The sequence below is a fragment of the Onychomys torridus genome, chromosome 3 (genome assembly GCF_903995425.1).
Source record: "Onychomys torridus chromosome 3, mOncTor1.1, whole genome shotgun sequence".
In the NCBI taxonomy this organism is placed as follows: domain Eukaryota; kingdom Metazoa; phylum Chordata; class Mammalia; order Rodentia; family Cricetidae; genus Onychomys; species Onychomys torridus.
In genome coordinates, this window is record NC_050445.1 from 62,275,457 (window position 1) to 62,289,935 (window position 14,479).

A 14,479-nucleotide genomic window follows, 5' to 3' on the forward strand; every position below is an offset into this window, starting at 1 on the left:
TCTGCATGCGTGTGAATATTTTGTTCCACTATTATTCTTTATATTAAGTGAACATTCTCTAAAGTAGCATGTTAATTTTTAAATGACTTTTCACTATTATTTTGAGCCATTATCACAGTGGTTGCTCGAAAGCTTACCATGTACGTTATAACTTCACACTCCTATTAACATAATTCTAATGAAATACAGGAATGTTATTCCCATATATGTCTGTCCCCTTTGTTCCCCTTTAATGCTATTATTATATACACAGTACATAACAAATGTTACAAACTCAGGGATGCATTTATAATTTTTGTTTTTGGGGATTTTACATATTTTCAAGAAGCTGGGAGAGGAAAGGAGAACAATGATGTTCTTACAGCTTTTGTTATTTAGCATTCATTGTCCCCCACTTCTGGCCTCCACATTTGTTCCTGCAGCTCCAGATTGCCTCTTAGGGTCATTTCCTCAGGCACACACAGCTTTGCTGCCTCCCACCTATGCCCTTCTTGCTGCTTCTAGAAAGTAGGTTGTATTTCTATATAGTCTCGGTCCAACAACACAAACAGTGTTTTTATACAGCTGCTTTTTAAATCAGTTAGAACTTCAGAAAAAAAATATTTCCACAGTCTCCATGTCTTCTTTTTTTTCCTCTGTGCATTTACTTTACTGTCTGGGGCCACTTGATCTCAGCCAGGAGAATGTCCTCTAGTGTATTTATTTTATTTATTTAGTTTTGGTGCTGCTTGGTATAAAACCAGTATGTTAATCAAATACCACTGAGCCCTGTCCTCAACACCTGTCCATTATTATTTTCTGCAAAATGGGTCTGCAGCAGGGAATAACCTTAGTGACTGGTTGTGAATGTCCTTATTTCCCCTCTGCTTTTGAAATAGCTTTGTTGCATACTTTTTGATTGGCAGGTATTTCCGTTGACTCTGTTTCCCATGCTGGTCTTCCTGTCATCATTGTTTATCACAAGGGGTCAGAGGTTAATCCCTTCAGGGTCCCTTTTTAGGTGAAGATTCATTTCACTTCCAGGGCCAGCTCCTTGGTTTTTGCTTTCAACGTTCATACTGTGATCTGCCTCTAGAACTCTGTTTATCGCCTTTGAAACCTGTTGACTCTCCTGGTTTATAATGTGACTCATGAAATCTGAAATGCTTCCACCAATTAGTTGAGTTTTTGATTGTCATGTTGTGTGTTAGAATGTGTTTATGTTCATTGGATGCCCATGTCCATGTATATGAAGGCGTGCGTGCGTGCGTGCGTGCGTGCGTGTGTGCGTGCGTGTGTGTGTGTGTGTGTGTGTGTGTGTGTGTAGGCCAGAAAACCACCCCTGAGGTTATTCACCAGGCACTAGCCTTCTAGCCTTCTTTCTTCCTCCCTCCCTCCCTCCCTCCATCCATCCATCCCTCTGTGTTCCCCTTCTTTATTTTCACTGTCCTGGAACTTGCCATGTAGATTAGTCTGGTTGACCAGTAAGCTCTAGTGACCTGTCTGTCTCTGCCTCCTCAGAGCAGGGATTACAAGCTTATGCCTCCTCTCCCAGCTTTGCATGTGCATTCTGCATACTTTACTATCCCTCCAGCCCTCCATCTGCCATAGTCTTAAGAGGAACCCAAGGTTCCTCCATGCCTCCTGTCAGGGCAAGGCTATGAAAGAAAGTTTCCACCTCACAGACACAACCCTCTGGAGCCTAGTCTCTCACAGTAGCAAAGGGAGAATGAGAAATGTCAACATCCCCTTGCTCTCAGGAGCACAAGTAACCCTGCAGTGCTGGGGAGGGGCATGGATTCTTTGCTTTGTCCCTGTGAACAAGGGTTTCCTTACAGCTGAACTGGGAGTGGGGAGTAAATGAATGTCTGTGACTCGGAGTACAGATTCTTATTGTTCTTATCAATTCTGTTAAGGTTTGTTTTTTTTTTTTGAAGTTTTTTTCATTTGCTGAATGTTATTTCTACCATTTCTAGAGATTTTCAATAAGAGTGTGGGATGGCCAGAGCATGATATGTTGTCATGATATGAAATGGGACCAGCCCAGGCTTCTTGAGTAAGTAGTACATGAACAGCTATTTTTAGGGAACAAAACAACCTGTAAATGTCTATAATATTGACTATTCCTATTTCACCTGTCCCTCTCTGTGTATAAACATCTTCCTTTTCATTTTGGTGTGGAGTGGGGTTATGTTTGAAAGTTATGTGTATGTTTTTCTGTTTGTCTGAATGTAATGATCCTCATCTTGAGACTAGAATTTTAAATAGAAGAATCAAGCACAGGGAAAAATAGCCAAACTAATGGAAACACATGAATTATGAACCAAAAGCTGTGGAGCCCCAGCTGGAGCAGGCCCTCTGGATAAGTGAGACAATTGAATAGCTTGAACTGTTTGGGAGGCATCCAGGCTGTGGGACCGGGACCTGTCCTTAGTGCATGAGCTGGCTGTTTGGAACCTTGGGCTTACACAGGGGCACAAGCTCAGCCTGGAAGGAGGGGACTGGATCTGACTGTACTGAATCCACCAGGTTGAATTGAATCCTCAGGAGAGTCTTGGCCCTGGAGGAGATGGGAATGGAGGGGAAGGGCTGTGGGGAAGAGGGGGGGCAGGGGCGGGAGGGGGAAGGACAGGGGAACCCATGGCTGATATGTAAAATTAAAACACAAATATAATAAAAAATCATATCCTAAAAAGAATGAAAATAGAGCACTAAAGTAAAATTCAACCCTCTTTTTAAAAATGAATCTTGAAATCCCATAGGAGGTAGACACCTAGACCAGGGCCTGTGGAGAAGACAAGGCATCAAATGAGGGTCTGGAAACAGTGAAAGCTGAGAAGGGACCCAAATCATCAAAAGACAGATGGCAAACACTCCCTAGAACAACTGACAAGCCATGCCAAAAAGAAAAAATAAAAAAGGAGATCACCTTTTCACCAGCTCCAGGTTGTGTCACAGGGTACCAGTGTCCAGTTGGATAGAGGGCAGCCAGTGTCAGGCAAGGACCAGGTGAGGCAGACTCTTTGCCTACCTCTACCTCCATTCAGGTTATAGGATCATGTAAAGGCCATGTCTCCCTCTACACTAGGCTGTGAAATTGGGAAGGAAAGTGGAAATGAGTGGTGCTTCAAGAGAGTCTGGACCTTGCTATCCAAGATGAATGGAGTGTACTAACAAAGGCTGCTTAAAAGTAAAGAATGGAGTATGGTTGTTTATTTAATATATTTTCCTCGACAACCAGTAGGATTATAGACAGCTGAAGACAAAATAAAGAAGCTGAGTTCTCTCTGCAGTCTTGATTTATAAGGTGAGTAATTCTACAGCAACACTCTAGTCCCATAATGTGTATGAGACTACTGCACACATAATAAATATTATTTTGCTTGTCATCTCTCTTTTCCTTTTCTTGCACCACAGAGATCTTTTTTTTCAATATATATTTTTAGCTACCAGCATCCAAATGCCCTGTTTCAGAGAGGATCTTTCCAGTAGATCAAAGTGGAGTCACAGCCTGCCCAAACATTGTGGATGTGAATGTGGGGAGATCAATGTGTGGGGTCCTTCTCTGCATTGCCTCTCACTGCTAACATGGGACTCATAACTCAGGCCTCCCTAATGGGCTTCTAGGTGGCTCTGGAAGTCTCAAGTAGGCAATGGAAAAGAACGGGGGAAGTTAGAAGCGTGCAAGGCAGCAGTGACTATATAGATTAAATTCTAAGTGCAAAGGTGAAGAGCTGGAGGGAGGAAGGTCACAGCTTCTAACCAGGAAGGTTCAGTGGGTGACCTGGCTCTTTCAGCTAGTGCCAGTCTGCCCAAATTGTCATGACAAAACATCATGGGCTAGATGGTGGAATCAACCAAAATTTATTTATTCATGGTCCTAGAGGCTGGAAAGACCAAGTTCAAGTTGCTGGTCAACTTAGATTCTGGTTAGGGCTTTTTCCTGGCTTGCAGACAGCTGTGTTCTCACTGTGCCCTCAAATGGTCTTCCCTGGTGTGTTGTGCATGGAAAGGAAGACATACACGGTGTCTTTTCTTTTTATAAGGCCACTCATCTTATCAGATTAGAACCAGGGCCTCACCTTTATAACTTGTTTAAACACTATATTTTCCCCACTAAAGGCCCTGGTCATTTAGACCTTCAATACTGGAATTTAAGGACATGTTACTATTCAGTTCATGGCAGCTGCTGCCAAGTGTCCCATCTATTTCCAACCAAATTCTTTAGCATTTATATCAGTTCTGAAGATTATATCTTCAGCTGAAGATTATTTTCTGTTCAGCTGAAGCAAGCTTCATTTCTATTCTGGCAACCACAAACCAAGACATGACTTTGAAAGCTGGTATCTGAATAAAGCCATCAGGGAACTGGTGTGGGTGATGGGTCCTTGCTAGTTTCAAAGATGAAGACTCAGGAGTTCATGAGTGGGACTCTGTTAATAGTAACAAACAGTTAAATAATTGTTCCTCTGTGCAGATCTTTAAGGAAGCAGCCACTGGAAAGAAGGATTTGAAGAATCAAGTTGTCACTGCTGTACAGTAGTGTGGGTGGGATGAAGAGCTCGAGGGTACTGGGTGGAGGTGGCTACTTCTGATGGAACTGGATGGCTTGAGGAGTGGGTGACAAGCTCAACCCTCTGTTTTAGCTCAAGCCATAGGTCCAGGAACTTCCTCTGATTTTCATAAATTTCTATAAAGTGTTTCCCCAAACACAAAGTTTAAATTCTGTGGGTTCCTGGGTAAAATTTTCTATGTTGTCAGTTCACCAGGTGACTTATAAGAAAGTCACAACAATAATCGGGATGTAACAGCAAATGGAACAGAGATGGGAATTTATAAGCTTGGGTATACTCCATCTACCCAGTACACTGAGCATTGCTTCACAGTGGAAGGTTTGCACTTTCCTTATCTTTTCCCCTCTACATCAGCTGGCTCGACCACCAGACTTGGCCATCTTGTCCTGAACATGGGGCTCCCTACCTGAAGACCTGGAAGCATGATACTGTCATTACTCAGTTAAGGTGTATACAAAGAGAAAATGGGGGAAATGTTTGAAAATACAGTTATTGACTTTAGGAGGATTTGCCAATCCTTAACATTTGTTAACAACAGGACTGGGGCTTCTACAGCCTATCTACTTTTAAAGAACATTAATACTGGTAACAAGTATCAAAATGGAACTATAAGGAATATAAAATAAGACATATATCAACATATGTATTATAGAGTATAATAGCCCATTCTCTATGGAGCAGAGCTAAAAGTAAAATTAATATATGTACTCATACTAGCCACTTTTAATTCACACCCAGATGCCACCATGACTCATCAACAAACACTTAACTGTTCTTCTAAGTAATAAGTTCAGAGACAGAGCCCAGGAGTCTTAGTAGCCAACCACAAAGCTTGAGTCTGGGTTATCTACCACAGTTTCATTTTTCCTCCTGAGTAACTGTGAGCTGTTTCAGGACTGACTTCCACTTGGGAATTGTGCGGAAGAACCATTTGATTTAAAATGTCAGATTCCAAAAGAACTATTTCCCTTCGCATTCTCTGGGGAATGACCTTATTGGGCACTCTTTTAAAATCAGAGAGTGAATTTAGGGGGTCAAAGGTCTGAGAAGAGCTCTAACTGAGCTGTGGGTGGGCTAGCCAACCATCTTAACTATTTTCACTCATGGACTCAGAGAAGGAAGGAGAAGAGGCACAGAGGCCAAGATAACCAACTCCAGTGCTGGTGCTCTGTTTGACAAAGTGAGAGGGATGCATACCCAAATGAAATGGAATACCCAGATGAAAAAGGCAACCCAGAAGCTTTCCATGGAAGCCTCTCTGATATCAAGATGAGGCTTATTTGGGGCCTCTTTGAGTTAACCTGCTGTGGACATTCATCCTTTTGTCCAACCATCTAACCCTGTTTGATATGGATGATCTTACAAAAAGGAAGGAAATCCATAACACATCATCCCAGAGTATCCCTGCATCAAAGTGATCTCACTACAGTCCTTCACCCCAGTGATAGTAGAGTGAAGCTCATATGGGTGTTTCAGGTCTCAGTGTCTAAACTTATGAAGTGATGGTTGTGGAGAGACCTGGGCTGTCCAATACAAGAACCATTAATTTTGTAAAAACTCAGCCTTGGAGTATTAGCTCTGCAACTGAGACACTGTACTTTAGCTCACTATAATTAATTTAGGTTTCAATTTAAAAGCGGCCACTAGATTCAGTTGGAAAAAAGTGGCACATGGATCTACTCTTTTTATCATAAAGTTAATGAAATCCAGCAATAAGTGCTTCTAAGAAAATGAGTCTGAATTGGGACATGCTGCAAATGTAAGCTAGAAACCACTGTTGGAAGACTCAGTTTATGTCCACAGACAGAGAGTGAAGACTCAGTTTATGTACAAAGACAGAGAGTGATGTCTCATTGATAATTTCTCACTGATTACATTTTGAGATTTGATTATCTTGAAATTATGAAGTTAACTGAAATATATTATTAAAATTACCAGTGGCGCCGTATGATTTCATTGGACAGTATCAGACCAGACTATTTGACTTCTCAAACAGCAGCCATTTGTTATTTGTGTCTTCTGTAGGGAATGTATCCTGGAGACAATGGGAAATCAAGGTTGGAATTCCCTCCCTACCAAGAAAATATTTTCCGGGCATACAAAAGTGAAACTGCTGCCTTCCTCAGCTGCCTCCCTGCAGACCCATCCACTCCTAAGTTCCTCTAAAGACATTTCTGCAGAGTGAAGCCCGCAGGCTGCTTTGCTCTATCCTGGGCCAACCCAGGCTGCCCCCAGTTTTCCCATGACACTGATGAGAAGATAATGCCTACATGCACCCAAGGAAAGAAACAGGCCTGGCTGAAAGAGAAACATTAAGCTCCTTTGAAAAGACAAATCTTTCTTCAATGGAGTTTCCATCCAAACCTCACAAAACCAGTGCGATTTCACGTGGATGGCCTGCATCACCCCAGAAAACACGAGGATTTTCGTTTCCTGTTTCTTCAGCCTCTAGCAATTTGTGCTTCTCGCTTGTTTGCACATCTAGTGAGTGTGCTCTGAACCAGGCATTGTGTGAGGTGCAAAGTGGGTAAAGAACTCTGCCTATAGGGAAACCATGGCCTGGGGAGACATGTGAGGATCCATGCAGTATAAGGAGGAACCAGACTTTGACCATGGTATGAGGATGGGCTTGCCAAGGAAGTGACCCTGGGGCACACTCCTGGAAGAAGGCACATGGAAGGGATGCCATTCCAAATAGGGAATACAGCATGGCACATACACAGAAGCACAAGCCTTCAAGAGTGCTTGGGAAAGCCTAGCAGTCACTGTTTATCTTGGCTGTAAGACATCAGAGATAGGCGAGAAGTGAAGGCAGGAAGTGGCCAAGAGAAACTCCAAGTTCTCATTTATGAGATGCCATAGAAGTACAGAGAAACTTCAAGACTAACAACAGGATGCAGAAGCATCTTCCACCCATCCCAGCACACTAAGATGTTCTCACTGCTCCAGGGGCCATGTAGAACCTGGGGAGTCCAGAGCAATCTGGACATACCACTCTCACTCAGCTGCATGGTGCCTGTTGCTCACCAGCCATTTACTCATCTTAAAACACAGGCAGGATTGGTTTACTACAATGGACAGTTATGGAAATAACATGCAAAGCAGAGGCAACTTGGCAGAGAAATATACATATTCTTTCCTTACTTGGGAATAAAAAGCGTATGTTTAAAATGTTTGAGGGTAGAGATTAACCTGCTCCTGTTCAGAGTTCTCCATTCTCAACCTTTTTTCCCTGTGACTAATGACCTGGGCAGATAAGGAAGGTCTCAGCTATTTGAGAGGATTGTATTGATGGAGATTTTGTTCCTAAATCTACCAAGTTTAAAAACATTTTGGAGTATTTCTCACAACAGATCACTGTGTGACAAGTTAATTCACTGAGGAGAGTGCTCATTATAGTATGTGGTAGAGGAAAGATGCTCAGACTCCAGCAAGTCCAAACTACTTCGCCCATGTTTCATCAAGTCCAATGTGTCTGTGTAGGAGGGTGAATACACTAGAACTCCAGTCGAGGCAGAATATCTGCTCTGAAATTGTTAGTTTGAGCTTCATTAATTGAACAATGAGTTAAAAAGAACCAACCAGTCTCTATATATTATGGTTAATAAAGAGCTCGTGTGGGATTCATACCCTGGACAGCTGCAGATGCCATCCATCCAAGAGCCTCACTGTGCTGTAAAGTTCAGTAGCCTGTCCCTGCAAGGCTGCTTTTGTCACAACAACATTGTACTTGCTCAAACACTACCTTGGGCACCAATCCAAGTATCCCATTTGGAAGGACCTGGCTGTGGACTGCTCACTGCTGACTCTTGTGCTTCCCCTTCCTGTCATCTCACCCAGCAGGTGAAAGATGGACCCTGGGCATCCTGAACAGCCAGGCAGCCAAAGGTCAAGGGTCCAACCTCTGTGGTGAGATGACAATAATAAAAGCTTTCTTGTCTACACTCATTGGTTGTTGCTTTAATATCATGAGCTCCTGTAGGCTCCGGTAGCTGGCTTTGGGTTCAAGTCTGTATTGTGGAATTTGAATCATTACCACAAGAAAGCTCTATGGGTCTTGTTAAGAAAACAGAAAGAACTTCTGCCAATTGCTAAGAAATAAATTCCTCCCTTCCTGCTGCTTGGACCACAGCATAATGAGGGCTCCCAACCTCTCTCCGCAGTAATAAAATGAACTCTGTGGGCTTTTCCTTTTGATGTATTCCAGTTTAAAAGTTTAGAGTTGATGCCTTTTCATCCTTAATTTATCTACCCTTGTAAATATTTCTGTACCATTTCCAATATTGTAAGTATACACATTCTTAAAAATAATTCACTCCTTCTCCTCTTTCAGCTGTATCGATTTACGTTATGGGTTAAATTTGGGGCTAAATAAACATACCTCTGCTATAGTTCTGCAGACGCCTCTGGCAGCAAATGAACTCAAACAAATGTTTTGGCTGGCTAGTGAGGTTGCTTTTTAAAGATCTTCCTGCTCTTGTCTGGAGGCCCAAGGACAGGACTCCTGAAGGTTTTTCTAGCATGCTATTTTCTTCCAAGCTAACACACAGGTCATAATGTACCGTTAGTTTGTTTAAAGTTTCACCACCAGAGGGTGCTACTTGTCTGCATCTAAATGTTGAAACTTTATCATCCGGCTTGATGGGCCCTACTATCAAAGATTTGTCCTCCCAGTATTCCCGAGAAAAGCTCTCCCGAAGGTGTGTAGGCAGCCTGAACTTCAAGGAACAAGATTTCTTTTCATTTTTGAAATTATGTATTGACAATGCAAATAGAAAAATCTCTGTAGCCTGCACAAACCAAGCTGCATTGGTTTATGTTTGTTATAGACCAAGTATGAAATAATAATATAGTTCATTATTTATGATTTTGCTCAGTATTTAATACATAGCAATAATGAACCCCAAATTCTAACATCCTCTTCCCCACACCAATGACCTATGAAGTAAAAGACCCTTTGCCTTGCTATATCAGCAATGTTACTTTCTAACAATGCAACTTGACTTACTCCATTTTCTGTATACACATCTCTCCGATTTTCTTGTAATTTTATCTTGGTAGAATGTGTGTATTTGTTTGTTTGTCTCTCACAGTTTTGAGAACTGTACCAGGGCTGTGTACATGCTAGGCAAGCAACCTGCCACTGAGCTGTGTCTCTATCCCCCAGCATGGTATTGTACTTTAAGGAAACATTAGGTTTTATCGATTTTAACTTTTCTTATTGTTGTCTGTATTAGTTCCTTGTCCTGTTACTATGATAAAAATACCTGTCAAGGAGTCACTTAAGCAAGGTTTTATTTTGGTTTGCAGTTGGAGAATAGCTAGACTGTAGTCTAGCATGGCAAATGGTTCGTGGGCGTAGGGCCTCGAGGCAGACGGCATAAGCAAAAAGGGATGTGAATGCTGCTGCTCAGGTCCCTTTCTCCTTTCAATTCAGACCAAGACCTCAATTCACATAAGAGTGTCTCCTGCATATACAGTGGGTCTTCTTACCTCAACTAAGCAAATCTAGAAAATCCCTCAGATGTGCCCAGAGGCTCATTTCGATCAAGATTCCAATCCCAGGAAGTTAGAAGTCATAATAAATCACCACATTGACTTTTAATGATTTACATACAAATTTTCCACTTCACAGTAGTTTCTGGTATGCATGAAAGAGGTATACAGTTTCATTCCCACTCATGTACATGGAATGTACATGGAGAATATTGTTAACCTGTGTGTTGATATGTGAATTGCCCAGAAAATCATGGCCCAGAAAAGGTTTTCTGTACGGCATTAGGTCTAAGATTTTAGGCTTTGTGAGACAGCTAACGTCTCCTTCATGTTCTATTCAACCAGACCATTGATAGCAGGAAAATTAGCCATAGGTGCAAATGACTGGTAGTATCTATGCCCCAGTAAGAGTCCATTTTTAGAAACAGGTGGTGGGCTGCAGTTTGCTGCCCCTACAAATGGTGAATTTTTAAAGTATTTTTTAATTTGTTCGTGTGTGTGTGTGTGTGTGTGTGTGTGTGTGTGTGTGTGTGTGTGTATACTGGGTGTGTGCATATACATTAGGGCATTGGATCCTCTGGATCTGAATTTACAGGTCGTTGTGAGCCACCAGACCTGGGTGCTTGTTCTGTGCAAGAGCAGGATGCACTCTTAACTTCTGAGCCAACTCTCCATCCCTGAATGGTGAATCTTAATGTACATAGTCTTAACACCATTTGTGAAAACATCTGTTCACTACTTAGATGTTGTCCACCTGCTGCACATATAAGCACAGGAACTTGACACAAAGGTTATACACTTAAAAGTTCATGGATTTTTTTGGAGGAATAGCAAAGGATTCCCTCTGCAGACCCTCCAAAATCAGAGAAAAAGGGCATCAGTGGCTTTCTGGGTGTCACTCTGTTTACATCCTATGATGACCCTGGGATATAAAATCAACACAAAGGATGTTGACAATTTCTGCAGACGTGGCACACAAGAAAACAAAAGCCAACTTTTACCTTCAGACTGATGAGTCGCAAGAGGAGTCTGTGTCTCCTTGGAGTAGGATACTACTTCCCTGGGCAGGAAATCCACCTGGGTGACCTTGGATACGCCCAGCTTGTGCAGTCTTCTTCTGTAAGTAGCAAAGGGCAAACACTTAGGAAGGTGATGTGTTTATTTCAAAAGACCTGTCAGCTCCAAAAACACAAAAATAAACCCAGATTCCCTCAGCTTCTCGAGACAGTGCCAGGCTCATGGCCCTGGATGGGTGATATCACATAAATTTCTCACAATGGCCCTCCACTTTCCTATCTGTAAACTGAAGTCCTGCTCCAGCTCAGGTGAGGCTTCTACTCTGAGCATCTCTGATTATGCTTAGATAGCAGGTTTATAGGGAGCTTTTGTTGGCAATGTAGATTCTAGCTTCATGGGGTGGGAGAATTTTCAAGTTTGAGTAAGAGGGAAGTGGATTCCATGCTGGAGCAACACACTGTTTATGGAAGCAGCAGCAGCAACAGTGAGAATCCCATTCCAAGGCAGAGTATGCCAGGTCTCATTTACCCAGAAGAAGAATGATCAATGTGTGAATGAATGTGTTTGCATTGCACACTAAGATAGCACAAGTGAATGAAAAGAACAATGGACTCAGGCTAATAGAATCTCAGTTTTGTAACCCCAAACTAACTGTGACCATGCAAGTCATCATTTTTTGAATATTTATGCAACATTTCAAATGTTTCCAGATGTCTCTACACCCATTATATCATCTGTTTTCATGACATCTCTGTGAAGTGTGGGATGTCATCTTTTCAACATTATATAAGGAAAAAATCAGCTCCAGTGTTCCAAATGCTACAATTTACAACTGGTGGAACCAGGGTTAAAATAGTATTGACCCCAGGAATGCATATGCTATTATTGACCCCAGTCCTCATCCAATGCTTCTGCTAAGCCAAATTCCTAACTAAGGTTCTTAATGGTGAGTGTGAGTCACTCCAAATATCAGGTCCTCCCAAGTATCCAGAAAATAGTCACCATCATTGCCCATGGGAAAGCAGCCCTGAACTCACTATCTTTGTGTGTATCTTGCACAGCCACTCAGCCCTCCATGTTTCAGCTTCCTCATCTGGGAGCAGAGAAAATGGTGCCTCCTGTTGTGAGACTTCTCCATAGTGCATAGGTACCATGTATGCGTGAGGCATACACCACGTTTCATATGTATGCACATACACAACTTTCAGATGTATACATCTTAGAATGGTTTCTTGAACTTTATTTTTAGGATACAGAGTTGGCAGTGGCATTGGACATATTCTAGAATATTTCTTCAAAGTTTCTAGTTGGATACACATGTGAGGGAGGAAAAAGAAGAGAAAGGCATAATCATCTTTTAGTCAAAGTTCAACACTCCTCTCTAGCTAAGAACAGTCAGAACACACCCAGGTTTGTTATGGTGCTCCGTCATTACACATAAAGGTCATGGCTTCATTTCCTTGTCTTTAAATTGCTACAAGTACTGAAAGTATGACAGAGAGTGTACACCAAGGCCAGGAACTTCCAGAGACATTTCCCAAATATTCCATAGGAAACAAAATTTCTTAAGTTTCTAAAACAGTTAGCATGGACTCTAAGTGTACACGCAGCAGACAGAAGCAAACAGATAGACAAATACTGCTGTAGAGAGCAAGCCTGGTTGGACATATCTGCAGTACAACACAGTAAACCCTACCACAGCCCCTGCTACACACAGACCTGATCTGCCTGGTCCCAAAACTTGGAGCTCTGAATGAGAAGAATACACCAAAGGCCCCGGCTCGTCCCCCAACACCAGTCCTACATACCTCCTTACAGTGAATTTTGATTTACTAGTAACAAAAATTACCAAATTGGGTAAAAGGCTTAGAATTGGAAAGGAAGACACTTGAGGTATTATTTTAAAACCTTCTTGGGTCTGAGATGAACATTTTCTGTCTTCGAGTGCTTGATACAAATGAAGAGGAAAATGTGAATGGACACACCAGGTCTGCTTGCAGCAAAGCCCTCTGTTCTGCTCATTCACCCAACTCATCTTCCTGAGGTTCACTAGGGCAGTTGTAATCACAAGGTCCAGGAATTATACAGAGATTGCCTAGGTTCTAACCTTCCACCAATGTGTATGAGGCCCAGGGATCTCCAGGCATCACAATGTGACCACTGTACCTGCAATCGGTGTTCTGGGCATCTTGCTAACAGGATGTGTACTTAAGACCTATCTTGTTGGACAATGAGAAGCAGGCCATAGGAAAGCCAAAACTAGTACATAATTTGATAATCCATTATGATCTGTTCAAACCACTCAGGCAATATAGCTTGAGAAACTCTACAAAAAACAGGTTCACATCCCCACTTTGCCACTTACCAACCCAGTCAAACAATAGGGTAAGATAAATAGCCAGTCCTATCAAGCCCCATGATGTGAACTCTGGACCCATCTTCGAGCTTTGAGGTTAGATGAGGTTAGAGCTTGTAAAACCTGTAGTTAGGGCTTGGAATATTGTGAAGCTCTTGGCTTAGGCAACTTGGTTTTTAGCGTATCTTTGTGACTGATTATGATAGTGTTTAATTTATAAAACTTTAGAAGAGGCAGGTTGTTCATGAATATTCCAAATTTAAGATTTTTTAAGTCCCTGGGGTTAGTTATCTCTGGCAATAAAATTTAAGAACCGTACTCGTATTTTTATTTATATTTATTTATTCATTTATTCATTTACTTTGGTAGGAGTACCATGGTATGGGGTTTGGCTGCTCCATTTGCTTTTGCATTAATTAAAAATATCACTATGAAATTTCCAAGTTTTCGAAACTTAGCTTGAATAAATGAGTTTATCTAACTAAAACAAAATATTTTCTTGTTTTATTAATTATTGAAAAGTTTCAAGCAGTCTCTCAGTGATGTTATGTTTGGGAGATTGGGCCCTAGCTCAGCCTGAGCCACCATAAGCAAATAAAAGCTGAGCTGTCTTCGTGTTGATCCCCCAGGGCACTGATCAGTTGACAGCTTGGCAAAAGGTGGTTCTTCATCCAGAGGGTAGATTCGTCCCAAAGGACTGAAAACTATAAAGCAACTCTTACAATACTCTTCAAGATATTTTGGGTAGATTATGTAGCTCCTTACAGTCCCTGGATTGATTAAGCTATATTTATATTAAACAACTTGTTCTTTGTGGATATCTTGCTGTTGTTTTGACAATCATGTATTCATGCTACACTTTTTTTTTTTTTTACATATTTTGTCCTGAATAAAATTTCATACTATTATTGTTGTTTTACAGATGAAGAATTGGGGGTCAGTGAGGCTGAGAAATTTGCTCCAGGCTTGTAAGCAGCAGGCCTCAACTCTTCTGGACAGTAAAACAAAGGACCACATACTTGGAAAGTGTGCCACATTGACCTTGTCTAATGCTGAT

At 41.7% G+C, this 14,479-nt stretch overlaps 1 protein-coding gene across 7 annotated transcripts in view; it reads right to left on the reverse strand.

The window, feature by feature from the left end:
• Dync1i1 (dynein cytoplasmic 1 intermediate chain 1) overlaps positions 1–14,479 on the reverse strand; it is a 309,433-nt gene that overhangs the window by 212,111 nt on the left and 82,843 nt on the right. For all 7 annotated transcript variants that reach the window (XM_036181069.1, XM_036181067.1, XM_036181068.1 and 4 more), the window contains one exon: positions 11,051–11,166. In XM_036181069.1, coding sequence (XP_036036962.1) covers positions 11,051–11,166 — 116 coding nt within the window. The remainder of the gene's footprint in view (positions 1–11,050; positions 11,167–14,479) is intronic.